The sequence below is a fragment of the Mixophyes fleayi genome, chromosome 2, assembly GCF_038048845.1.
Source record: "Mixophyes fleayi isolate aMixFle1 chromosome 2, aMixFle1.hap1, whole genome shotgun sequence".
Classification (NCBI taxonomy): Eukaryota; Metazoa; Chordata; class Amphibia; order Anura; family Limnodynastidae; genus Mixophyes; species Mixophyes fleayi.
This window is the reverse complement of record NC_134403.1, coordinates 19,693,228-19,706,611: the sequence shown is the minus strand read 5'-3', so window position 1 is coordinate 19,706,611 and position 13,384 is coordinate 19,693,228. Positions and strand designations below refer to the sequence as shown.

The 13,384-nt window shown below is 41.5% G+C and overlaps 1 protein-coding gene across 9 annotated transcripts in view; it reads left to right on the top strand.

The window, feature by feature from the left end:
• The window catches only part of TENM4 (teneurin transmembrane protein 4), a 1,040,112-nt gene extending 1,027,228 nt beyond the window's left edge, over positions 1-12,884 (top strand). For all 9 annotated transcript variants that reach the window (XM_075198626.1, XM_075198625.1, XM_075198627.1 and 6 more), the window contains 3 exons: positions 356-1,970; positions 5,357-5,499; positions 8,400-12,884. In XM_075198626.1, the coding sequence (XP_075054727.1) occupies positions 356-1,970; positions 5,357-5,499; positions 8,400-9,158 (2,517 nt within the window). In that variant the 3' untranslated portion in view covers positions 9,159-12,884. The remainder of the gene's footprint in view (positions 1-355; positions 1,971-5,356; positions 5,500-8,399) is intronic.
• The last annotated feature ends 500 nt before the right edge of the window (positions 12,885-13,384 follow it).

Here is a 13,384-nt window from a genome sequence, read left to right as displayed (position 1 = left end):
TTATTAGTGCCCCAAGTAGCGATATTTAACAAAAATGTAAGAATAATTGACTCACTTTAGCATGCAATAGCATGTATAATGGTAGAATTTCCAGAATTTGGCATTTTAAAAAAATGAAACCCTTTACCGGACACGCTGGTCTACGCGTAGTCGTCATTACCCAACAATGACATCTTCTATAGTCCAGGACAGATCTAAGCGTTAATAATTAGACGGCAATAGCCAAAACATGGGGAAATTATTTCTGTCATTATGGTTACTTTAACTTTTAAAACCCATAAATAACATAGAATAGTTTTTGTACCAATGTATCTACAGTAATACTCATCAAATGTTTTGTTTTCTTCTTCCATAGTCAATGGTGTTACTACTTCATAGCCAGAGACAGTACATTTTTGAGTTTGATAAAAACAATCGACTTTCTTCGGTAACTATGCCCAATGTTGCCCGGCAAACTTTGGAGACCGTCCGCTCCATCGGATACTATCGGAATATTTACCGACCTCCTGAGGGCAATGCTTCTGTGCTGCAGGACTTTTCAGAAGAAGGGCAACTCTTACAAACATTATATATGGGTACTGGGAGGCGTATAATATACAAATACGGCAAGCTGTCCAAGCTTGCCGAGATCTTGTACGATACCACCAAAATAGCTTTCACTTACGATGAGACGGCCGGCATGTTGAAGACCGTCAACTTGCAAAACGAAGGCTTCACGTGCACGATCCGTTACCGGCAGATAGGACCACTGATTGACCGACAGATATTCAGATTCACTGAGGAAGGAATGGTGAATGCCAGATTTGATTACAATTACGACAACAGTTTCCGAGTCACCAGCATGCAGGCTGTCATTAACGAGACACCGTTGCCTATTGACCTGTACAGATATGACGATGTCTCCGGCAAGACAGAACAGTTTGGTAAATTTGGAGTAATTTATTACAATATTAACCAGATCATCACGACGGCGGTTATGACGCACACAAAACAGTTTGACACTTACGGCCGAGTGCGGGAGCTGCAGTATGAGATCTTTAGATCCATGATGTTTTGGATGCTGATACAGTACGACAATATGGGTCGAGTGGTAAAGAAAGAATTGAAGGTCGGTCCCTACGCAAACTCTACCCGGTACACCTATGAATATGATAACGATGGACAGCTACAAACAGTGTTTGTTAATGACAAACAGCAATGGAGATACAATTATGACTTGAATGGAAATCTGCACTTGTTGAATCCAGGAAACAGCATCCGTCTGATGCCGTTGAGGTACGATTTGCGGGACCGGATAACGAGACTAGGTGATGTCCAGTATCGGTTAGATGAAGATGGATTCCTCAAGCAGAGAGGCAGTGATATCTTTGAGTATAACTCTGCTGGGCTCCTCATCAAAGCTTATAATAAAATAAGCGGCTGGAGTGTGAAATACAGATACGACGGACTTGGAAGGAGAATCTCCCGAAAGACACATAACGGTCAACATTTACAGTTCTTCTATGCCGACCTTGCCAACCCCACCAGGATCACACACTTCTACAATCACTCGAGCTCTGAGATTGCTTCTTTGTATTACGACCTGCAAGGCCACCTCTTCGCCATGGAGTTAAGCAGCGGGGATGAGTTTTACATTGCCTGTGACAACATAGGAACCCCCATGGCTGTCTTCACTGGCTCTGGACTAATGATCAAGCAAATTCTATACACTGCGTATGGTGAAATCTACCTAGACTCAAACCCTAACTTCCAGCTCATTGTAGGCTACCATGGAGGTCTCTTTGACCATCTCACTAAGCTCATCCACATGGGTCGAAGGGAGTATGACGTGCTAGCTGGGCGATGGACAAGTCCCGATCATGACATGTGGAAGCAGATTAGCATCTCCAACATAATACCCTTCAATCTGTACATGTTTAAGAATAACAATCCAGTAAGCAGAGCTCAGGACACTAAGTGCTACATGACAGGTAAGACCTATATTGACATATAACTCATGTGCATGTTCTTCTTCTACACTGGAAGTGGTGAGGTTAGATGTCAAAGATTGGACTGATCCACCATAAATTGAGTCCATTGTGAGACTAAGTGGCCACTTTTCTCCACTCGTTTTGCACTTTCTCTTAGGCTATTGCAGTCTTCAGACCTACAATGGATAAGGTTTAAAGCTTTACATCAGGGTTACGTGAACTCACTCGTTGATGCCTCTTTATTTTCAACACGCTTCATGGTCTATAATTACTGTCATTTTTAGGCTTTTCAATGTACAATTCTGGATTGCAAGGAAAAAACTATCTCTGGGACAAAGGTCTAATTGATGTCTTCCTGGATATCTCTTGGTGTTGTCATTTTGACCATGACAAGTGTAGGGTGCCTATTGTCTCACAACAGCAGCTCCGAGGGGTAGAACTTTAATGTACGGAAGTTGAGGGTGCAACACACTACACCTGTCTTATCTGCTAGGAATATAAAGCCAGTTTAGTTTGCAATTTGAGATACAATAGAGCTTGTCAGAGAACAAAGGTTCAGTTCATGACGTACATAGAGTTATAAAAGACCTAATTATTCCCCATAGATACTTCGATGTGCTGCTGGTCTTCTAGATCAGAGACGTACGTGTGTTTTGGATGACCAGCAGATACCATGCATTCGTTTTGTTTACTCAGAAGTTTATTGCAGTTGATGGTCGTGCCAGTGGTGCCTACACACAAGTCTAGATTTCAATTTTCACCCTAGATCGCTTTTTGGAGTACCACACATCATACACACTGTCCAACAGATACTTGGGCCCAACTTCCAAGTCTTCCCATCTGTGTAGAAAAGATAAATGTGTTTTCTTGGCACCAGCGCAGGGGAAAGGCCACATTTCCTGTCCAATTCCCAAGAAGCAGAATATACCTAGATACGTTCTGGCTCCTCCGAGCGGTTGGACAGGGAGATATGTGTTTTCTTTTCAGTATCCTGGTCTGTGCCAGAAATTTTATTTTCTCCCTGAAGGTGGCCAAAAACTAATTAAACTGATATGACCATTCCCAATTAAAAAAAAAACCAAAAACAACAACAAAAGTTGGCTCCCAGCAAAGAACATTATCACTGCTGTAGAAACGTTCTCACCATTGGCAGCGATAGTATAAGATGGTACATTGGGTATATTCATGATTGGGGTCACCCTGGCAGAGTGCAGACAGCAGGAGAGAAAAATAAAAAAATATTACTGTTTTCCAAACCATTATTAGATTCCACAAACAGCGTTTTTATTGCCTGTTATTATGCAATTTGCATTAATTTATTTGAGCTAGTCTTTTTTTTTTTTTTTTTTTCCCCCTAAATTTAATAGATATGTATAAATTTGATTGTTTACCCATGGCCATGATCTGGAGGTATGGTGTAGATATCTATAATTGATGCCTGGTAGTTTGGTTGAATAGATGACCATGTATCTACATCCGTATAGATGCATTATCCTCTGGTGCTCATAGTATAAGGCTGGGTGCACTCTACAGGTTTCTCAACCAATTATTGTGCCAATCACAGACCATTAGGTCCGATATAGCGTTAGTGTGTACTGCCCCACGATCATGTTTCATCGTTCCAAAGCTCATCGTATCGTTTGATTTGATTTTATAAACAGACTAAAAATCTCTATAAACGATGGAACGATGTCCTGCCAATCCTGCAGTGTGTATGCACTCAGGACCGGCAGTGTCCATAGATCTCTATGGAGTGTGCAGAGTCACAATCTTTTCAGCCGATGGTTATGACAGATGAAGATCACAGATCTGACAGTAAATTGTGTAAAACGTGTATAGTGTGTACACAGGAATCGGCTGCTGATCATGACTTTAAGTCGCTGGTAAAATCGTTAACTATATCCTATCTGGAGACATTTTCTGTAGTGTGCACCCAGCTTAAGGTAGGTTGTCAGATCCCACCCTCTTCTGAGACATTATGATTGGCCATCTCTTCTGTTTAGGGGCAGGTGCTAATTGGCTGCACTAATTCTTCTTACAGTTCGGCTCTCAAGAGCAACTAAAGAGCAGTGAGGGCCACTTGCTGGACACAGAGACAAGCCACAAATAGCAATTAAATAGAAATAGAAAAATCACAAAACATTTGGGTTGTATATTTTTATACTGTTTTTTTTTTTTTTCTTTCACTGAGCACCTAGTTTCCATGTGTAGACGCACGTACATAGATGTATCCGTGTACTCTCTTCTCCCCACTCCCTGCCTTGTCATTAACGAACAAGTTCATTGTCCATTTGTTGTCACCTCTGCAAGTTTTTAATCCAATAAGCCGCTAAAAATGTCTTTCTGCAGCCGGGCTTCCTGTCAGCATCCGCTGCTCACGGGCTTAACGAGCGCATCTTACGGCAGCATCATTAGACGGTAACGTCTAAAACTAACAAGATGGCAGTTAATTAATCGTGGTATTTGATCGTGCCCTCAGCGCTTTTTCCAAGGACATTATTAAAAAGCAGGGTATGATGTGGTTGGTAATTAAGTTAGGAGCCATGGCTGAGGCAGCGGATGTGAGTAGACCATGCACAGTGTTACCATCCTTGTACAATGCAGATATCGCACCTAAAGCTCTCACACCTGGTGATTACATCCCAGTCTACAGCGTTGTATCATTACAGCCCACAACACAGCATCGTCCCTCTTTAGGGAGATTGTAGAGAGTTTAGTAAAATGACCATCATCAAAACTGTGTGTAATTATAGTATTTTTAAACATCGCATTAAGGAGAACATAATTATTATCTGTTTTGTATGTTTTAAAATTTAGCACAAAAATCTCACTCTTATTTTTTTCTTTTAAATTGGAGTCTGCAGCTGTTTTTGTTGTATTTTCCTTCTACAATATGTAGTTGTGGTGCCACTAATTGCTAGTGTTGTTAATCGTTAGGTAGTCTAAATCTGGCCGCAATCTGTAATATAGCAGCGACTGTGGGCCCAGAACGGTGACAATACCAGATTATAGTCCTGTCATGGGTCTTTATCGAGCCTGGCAGAATATGTGGTTGTCTTATCTTGTGTGATTTGGCCACTCACCTGTGTGACCAACAATAATCCTGACCCGGTAACCAGCCTTAAGCTGGTTGATGGTATAGAGCCGGCGTTATCGCCAAGTGAGAACAGGCCGCTGTGCTCGGCTCTTGTAGAAGCACGACGGGTCTACGCAGGCGGAATGTTCAGATCGATTAAGCAGGAAAACTTAAACTTGTTGTTTGTTTTGTGATGAGATTGAATACAGGAAGCTAAATTATGTTTCAAAGTAAATAAAAGCAAAGATTATTAGATATATAAGTGACCACAGTTCCTAACTGTTCTCTCGTTCTTTGCCCCACGTTCCAGATGTCAACAGCTGGCTTCTCACCTTCGGTTTCCAGCTGCACAACGTGATCCCTGGCTACCCCAGGCCCGATCTCGATGCGATGGAGCCGTCGTACGAGCTGATCAACACTCAGATGAAGACTCAGGAGTGGGATAACAGCAAGGTAACGTGTGACATCGGTATACTGGCCACAAACTGTGTACATCCTGCCGAGCTGCGAGCACACAGTGACCTGATGGTTCACGAGTACTAAACCTTGTGTTAATGTCAATGTCCGTCCCAAGTTATGGACCTGTGTCGCTAAACTTGTGTTTGTTTCCCAGATTTCAATCACCACTTTCTTGTTTCATCCATATCATCCAAGATCTAATTACACCATGGTATACGCTGACTTCACTATAGTGTTAGGAATCTAGATCAGCTGTTCTGAAAAGTTGTCTTCAACGGTCTTCAGATACTTATCACTAAGATTCAAGCCTCAGTTGTATATTCAGCTATAGCACCCGCAGGGGCAAACGCAGGATTTGTAGAGGGGGGTTTCCATACCACGCCGCCAGTGGGCGTGAACAGCATGCATGGGAACAAGGCTGTAATATTAGACAGTGCTTGGCTGCTCTCCACCTCTTCCTATCCCCATAATATACATGGGCAATACTGCGTGCACTACTGTTAGGTGCAGCTCTCCCTTTTCAAGCAGAGCTGTGTGAAGTGGGGGCAGGGTCCAGCCACCTCAATAATACAGTGCCACAGACTTGGAGGGGGGTTTCCGGGCACTAGAAACCCCCCCTTAGGATTGCCTATGACCCTGTAAGAGGTGCGTGCAAATACCATAGCTTTTCCATGACAGCGGAACGAGTCTGCAGATTGTAAGATGATCTTGTAGCTTTATACCGGTTAATGCATTGCACAAACTTATTTCAAAGAAAAGATGGACTCTAAAGTTACAGCAAATCCGCACCCTCAAGACACTCACATATTAAAAACCACTGATCTGCATCTAGACCAGAACTCCAAAAACATTAGACAGGATAATCCACAAATTCTGTGACTTGATGAATCGAATCTATGTGGTCGAACAGACCAAAGATTGATGATGGTAACAGAAAGGAAGATCTTTGTTCTAGATCCAAGTTTCCAAGGCTGGCCCACAGTTTGCACTGATAACATTGCTGTCAAATCTCCAAGTTTGCTAGAGCACTGTCTGTTTAATGAGCTTCTCTATACCGTACATGAGCTTTAGCATCCGCTGGCGAGATGCCTTAACAGACACGCACAGAGATGTGTTCCTACTAATTAAACCAGTAATTGATTTATTTATTTATTTTTCTCTATGAAACTCCTAGATTTATTATTAACGAATCTTGAGTGGAAAAGTCAGTACTTTATTTTTTCCCCTTAAAGTCTGTGAATATTAAAAGTACAGTACAATGTCTTTCATTAATTACTCGCTGGCTTTGAACAAGGTTTAATTGTTAAGTAAAGCAGGTCAGATTCCTAGGGGGACCTGCGTCTTTCATGTGCAGTGGGAACAGATAGACCCAGAGAAGCTTGGTACAATCTAAAAGTTTTTGTTTTTTTTGTCAAAAGGGCACGTGCTTGTTAATTCAGGTCTCTGCCTGATGTAAATATTCCTAGGGGATCAGAGGTACCATCCACTCTCCAAATGTTCGAGGACGCTGACCGTCTCTAGCGCGGTGGTTTCAGGGTTAAAACACTCTTATCTGTCAGATTTCACACCGTGCGCTTGTATCGACACATAATGGATTCTACACTTTCAGACGGTAACAGCTAAACGGCTTCTTAATTTGTGATGCAATCAATTATGTATGTCTGAAGGCCTTCATTAGACAAAGGCATCGTCAAATCCTAAGAGCGCATTTCAAAGCCGCCGTAACTCCTGCACTTTTCTCTCCATTCTTTTAAAATTCTAAAATATGTGCCGAAAAACAAGAATTAACATTAATATATTTCACGCCTGTTGCCCTGTCTGAGCTTCGGCTTTTAAAGAGATTACAATGTGTTCTCTGCCAGTTTTAAAATAAAATTCCAAAACCATTTTGCAAAAGAGTCGGGGAAAAGTCAGTGGCTTTGAAGAAGCCCCGATGGTAACAGTCTCTGGGTAAACTTTGACCTTGCTGCTGGTTCTTCAAACCACTGAAAGTCATTCTCTGCTGCCCTTCAAGTAAGTTCTAATAGCTTGACAGCCCCACTTGACATTTCTTTTGTAGCTGAAAACACTGCAGATCAGTCATCTTAAACTTGGAGCTAAATGGGATGAGAAGCAGAGGGTGCTCGCAGATTAGAGACCCCTTCAGCCAGCCCACCCACAAAGTTAGGTTAATGGCAGCACAAGGGGATTCTGGGAGTCGACGGGAATGCACAAAATATGTCATTATTCAATTACCGTGTTGGGAAAAAAAGTTTTTCAAACAAAACTGCAAAATGTTATGCTCCCTAAAGCTTATTTATATATTTTTTTATTACTTTATATTGCGGTTATATTCAGACCTCTAAAGTTTAGCCTTTAATAACCTCTAAAGCAGAGATGTGGAACCATTACTCGTAATTCAACAATGACTGTGCTAAGTATAGTATAACGTCTCTATTTCTGACTCTATACATAAACATTTTATTTTATTCATGACCGAAATGTTATAAAAATGACATGTAATTCGCATTTAAATGCTATATATAAATATATTAATTTTTATCTATGTAATGGATTTATATTCCTTTCTTATATAACTTTGTGCAACGCTTTGTGTTTTTTGAGGACTATTTTGGAACAATTTCATTAAACGTCTGAATGTACATTAGCAACCAATCGGAGATCATCATCTATATATAAAGATTTCTTTATGTTAATCTAATTTTCATTAGAATAAAAAAAATACATGATTGGTTTATATGCGGTCGGACACAAGTAACTGTTTGTATCATATTATGAGATTGTTCTAACGTAAATGCTGCATCCACCGTTCTACATCCGTGATCCCCGTACCATTATAATATGACATTTGCCGATATGCTTAAAATAGTAACAGTTTTTCTCTCTTCTTGCAGTCGATCCTGGGGGTCCAGTGTGAGGTTCAGAAGCAGCTGAAGGCGTTTGTGACTTTGGAACGCTTCGATCCCGTCTACACCTCCCCTATGGCCGGCTGCCGCCAGCAGAAACAGAGTAAGAATTTCGCCTCCATGGGTTCCATCTTTGGAAAAGGTGTAAAGTTTGCCATGAAAGATGGCAGAGTCACCACCGACATCATCAGCGTGGCCAACGAGGACGGGAGGCGCGTTGCTGCCATTTTGAACAATGCCCACTACCTGGAAACCTTGCACTTCACCATCGATGGTGTTGACACTCATTACTTTATCAAGCAGGCGCCCCCAGAGAGTGACCTGTCTATATTAGGGCTCAGCGGGGGCAGGCGGACCTTGGAGAACGGGGTCAACGTCACGGTATCGCAGATCAATACAGTTCTTGGCACAAGGACTAGACGATACACGGACATCCAGCTACAGTATGGACCTTTGTGCCTGAACACTCGCTACGGGGGCACGTTGGACGAGGAGAAGGTCCGTGTCTTGGAACTGGCCAGGCAAAGAGCCGTTTCTCAGGCATGGCTCAAAGAGCAGCAGAGACTTGTGGACGGGGAGGAGGGTCTCCGGGCATGGACTGAAGGAGAGAAACAGCAGCTACTGAGCACAGGTCGGGTTCAGGGATACGACGGCTATTACGCCATCTCCGTAGAGCAGTACCCGGAACTCTCAGACAGCGCTAACAACATCCACTTTATGAGACAGAGTGAAATGGGCAGAAGGTGACATAGAGGGTTAATGTGTTGACTTCTTGCCAAAGACAGCTACAGCGGTAGCCGCATAACTGAACTGTGTTGTAATCGAGCCCTTTTTTTTTTTTTTTCTTTACGTGGACCTGGGGAGAAAAAAAAAAAAAGAAGTGGTCAGGCGGCTAAACTGTAAATATTGCAACTTTTTATTTTTTAAAATAAATTTGGCCTTCACGCGTTTCGCAATGAGCAAGAAGGTATTTTCGCTGTAGTGTGACCGCAGTGGAATTTGGTCTTTTTTTCCCCTTGTGAGGAATTCAAGTGAGAAGTGTCAAAACTTTTACGTCAACAGGTACTTGGTGTGGATTGCAAAAAAAACAAAACATAAAAAGGATGTATGTGGAACATTTGTATCATGTTAACCCTCACTGGAGCAGGGTCGACACGCTTCTGAAAAGGAAGAAGGAAAAAGAAAAAAGCTATTCAGCTCTACCTTTAGGAACTGGATTTTGCCTTGATTTTAACCAAAACTGATTTACTTTGTCTCATGATACAGTATGTGGGAGATGGATTCTCTGTCCCGATGTGTTGCCTGTGTTACATTTCAACTGCAATTGATAGTATTTCCCCCCTAGTCCCCCCGACAGGTTTGGATGAGACTAAGCTTTCTGTGTGCTTTTATCCGAACAACCCGAAATGGGCGATAGGACCCAAATATAACCTATATATTGTGCCTCTAGAGGACAGCAGAACCTTCTCCACTTCCACTTGTGACTAAAAGTGTTTTGGGGCTCCTGGTGCAGAGGTAGCGATGGGACCATTATCTTGACATGACCATTGAAATGGGGGGGTTATTACACGTGTTTTGCCTGTCTCGTTTATTTTCAATTGGATCCATTTTTCTGGTTTGTCCCTTATTGGTTAGATTGCACCCGCCGTCTATACACGGTGGAGGCAGACATCTTGAGACCACGGATGGTGTTTCCTTTAGGAAGCAGTGGCATGATGGGCCTCAGTGATGTCACTGCTTCCTAGAGATGTGATTGGCTGCATTGGTTTATTCCACAAAATGGCTGCCTCTACTGTCATATCTGAGGGCATTCTGTGCTGTTCACCATCATTGATGTGTTGGGTGGGGGATAAAAGGGGCTTTTAGTCACCCATCAGCTGTTAAGTTAAAGGTGGGGTCCAGGATGCTTCAGAACGGATAGTAGCTGTAAGAAGGCGCTTATAATACTACAGTGGAATTTATAAACGTATAAACTCCTCTACATAATATGTGTATAAATGGTGTTCAGTCATGTCATCCCTTCCTCTGTTTCACAGGTCATTGCTTCAGAGTTCAATATTTATGTGTCAGTTGTAGCAAGCCCGTGCTATAGATAGTAAGGATGTAAGAAGTAACCCCTGAGCTAGAACCATTTTATGGTCTGAGAACTTCTTCTTGGCCTTTAAAGGACCACTAAACATCACATTAATAATTTGTGACCTTTTCCACCGCAGACTCCTGTTAGGAAAACACTTCTACCCCTAGAGAGGAGGCAAATCGCAGTAAAAAATTAGTATGAATGTAGTTTGGCAGAGGCGCGAGTTCCGTCTGTACAACCGTCACGTTCCACAGAGTTATAATTCTGCGCTGTATTGTAATTTCTGCATTTTGCGTAATTTATAGCCAGTAAGCAGAACCGGAATGACGACCGTGTCCATTATGTCATGTGGTTCGGATATAATAAAGATGAAATCCAGACAGAACGTAAAGCAAAATTCTGCTGGCGAAACGCGCGACCTCATGCAGCTAACATGGGGCTGTTTTGAAAATTTCAATATTGTCTAGTTTCCCCCATGGCAAAAAGACTCCATCTTGCACTTCTGTCTGGCAGGGTTCAAATGCCAGTCACTCCTTACTTTTATACCAGAGGGTATTCAGGATGCGTCACATCTTGCTAAACCCTACGCGTTTCTTGTCTTACCGCTATTATAACGCAGCTCATTAGTCATGCCAGCAGGGGTAGGATAAATGATTCATTTAATATTTAGTGGTCCTTTAATATGCTTTTAATTTAACTCCATAGTGTTTTATCATTCTGGATCTCATATACCCCACGTCTCAGTTGTTAATTTTGACACTTAACAGTATTTAATTATTTTCTGTTGTACGTCTCCTAAGTCTGACTGCTGCTTATGGTAATTCGGGATGAGAGCAGGAAACGTTTGTTGCTTTCATCAGTCACTTCCTTTCTGTCAACTCATTTTAGTGCTAGAATTATAGAACTGAGGCCACGGGGTTATCGGGACTCTCAGAACAATACGCACCCGCTTGTCTTTTATTTATCAAAGTCCATGTTAGATAAGAAGCATTTGATGTGGTCCCACAAATTAGCAGCTGGATTCAGTTACCTGCGAGTTGGGGCGTCCCGTCACTGGAATCAAACATCTCCATGGAATGATGCCTGTGTTAGAGCCGAGGACCAGTCGTTCCTTACTGGTTATTCTGTGTTTTTGTTAAAAAAATGAAAAAAAAAAAAAAAAAAATGAAAAAAAATCTAGAGATGTTATTTTGTAAGCAAAAAGTCAAAAGATAGCGATGAGGGGATAAAGATAATTTAATGGGAGAAAAAAAAGGGGGAATCATTTTTGCGTTTAATAATTCTAAAAAAAAAATGTAAAAAAAAAAATGGTAGGTCAGGGAATGTATGACTTTGCATAAAATGGATATAAAAAAGGAACGTGTTTTCAAATAAAAAAGAAAAGTGCTTTTTATTAAAAAAAGAAAAAAAATACCAACTGTTATTCTCGTTTTTACACAACTTTGTGACGTCAGAAGAAGGGACGTTGAATGATGTAACGCGTCGGTGTGTTTCAGCCATGTTTATACAGTCCGCTCGGTTCTCTTTTAACGGTTTAAGGCCGCTCGTATCCATGATGCTTAGCCAGAGACCGGCTGATAAATCTGCATCCTTTACTGTGTTGAAGTTGCATGTATGCCTGCCCTTATTATGCATTTAGTGCATCTTTCAGTAGCAACAGTTTGTTGATAAATTAATTAGGTCACGTTTTTCATTGCACCTTTGTTCATTCTGGACTCCGCTTGTCTGTTATTTCCAGGCCCCCTAAAAATAAATTTCCACTAAAAACACATAAAGGGATGGCCGCCTTCAGACAACTTTAACTTATTTTACCGGTGCATACTAGGCTTCATCTTTTACTAAATATATTTCTTTGTCTCTCTGTGGCTGTTATGTCACCTGTGCAGACCTGCTCATTGTATTGTCCTTGTATACAGCTGTTTTCAATGCACAGAACAGAGCTGAGCTCTGTTGTATCCAAGGGTAACAGGTACAACTACTCTGCCTTGTAGGAAGCAGGACATTTAGAGCAATATATTTAGTAGGCCACGTATAACACCCCTAGATCCCGCCTGGTCAACCTGTGGCTCTCCAGGTGTTGAGGAACTACAAGTCTTATTATGTACAAGCATGCTGGGATTTGTAGTTCCTTGTCTAGGTCGTTATGGCTAATCCAAGCCTGAATCTCATTATTACAATGTTGAAACGCAACTCTCCTAAACCTCTCATTACTGCAAGAAACACAAAACTCTTTGCCCTGTCATTCCAATTGTCTGGTTAAAATATTTCATTAAAGGGATTCTTTAGGTCTGTAGCAATTACTGATGTGAGTATTCTAGTGGCCTATATAGTATTTCATTTAGTATTAAAACCTAAAAGACCCAGATTTATGAGGGGAAGGGTCTTGGTTAAGTCCTCCTTAGATCTTCTGTCATACTAACAGTTCTAGTTATACAGTAGTTGTAAATAAAGCAGGATAGGATTTTTATACAATCCCTTTATAAGTGAGCGGAGCTGTAGTAAAAATGATAAAACGCAGCCTATCGAACAGAAATGTTTAAAGGGGTGTTCTTGTTGGTTTTATCAAGTGTTATTATTTTCCTAGATGCTGCTTTGTACTAAATATATCCCACCATTTCTCTCACTAGGAGCCAGTGACGTGACTGAGGCGGTTAGTGGAGGCAGCCATTTTGTGATCAGAACCAATATACATGGAAACCATACATATTCCTCATTTTTCGCTTTTAGATCTAGAGTTAAGTGCGTCTATCACGGCCATTTTGTGCTCTAAAAAAAAATCCTTGCGCTTTTTGATGTCATTGAACGTTGGAGCACCGATAGACTTCAATCTTGTGCACATTGGTTCTGCTCACAAAATGGCCGCCACCAGACAGTGTCCTCACTGGGTCCTGGTGAA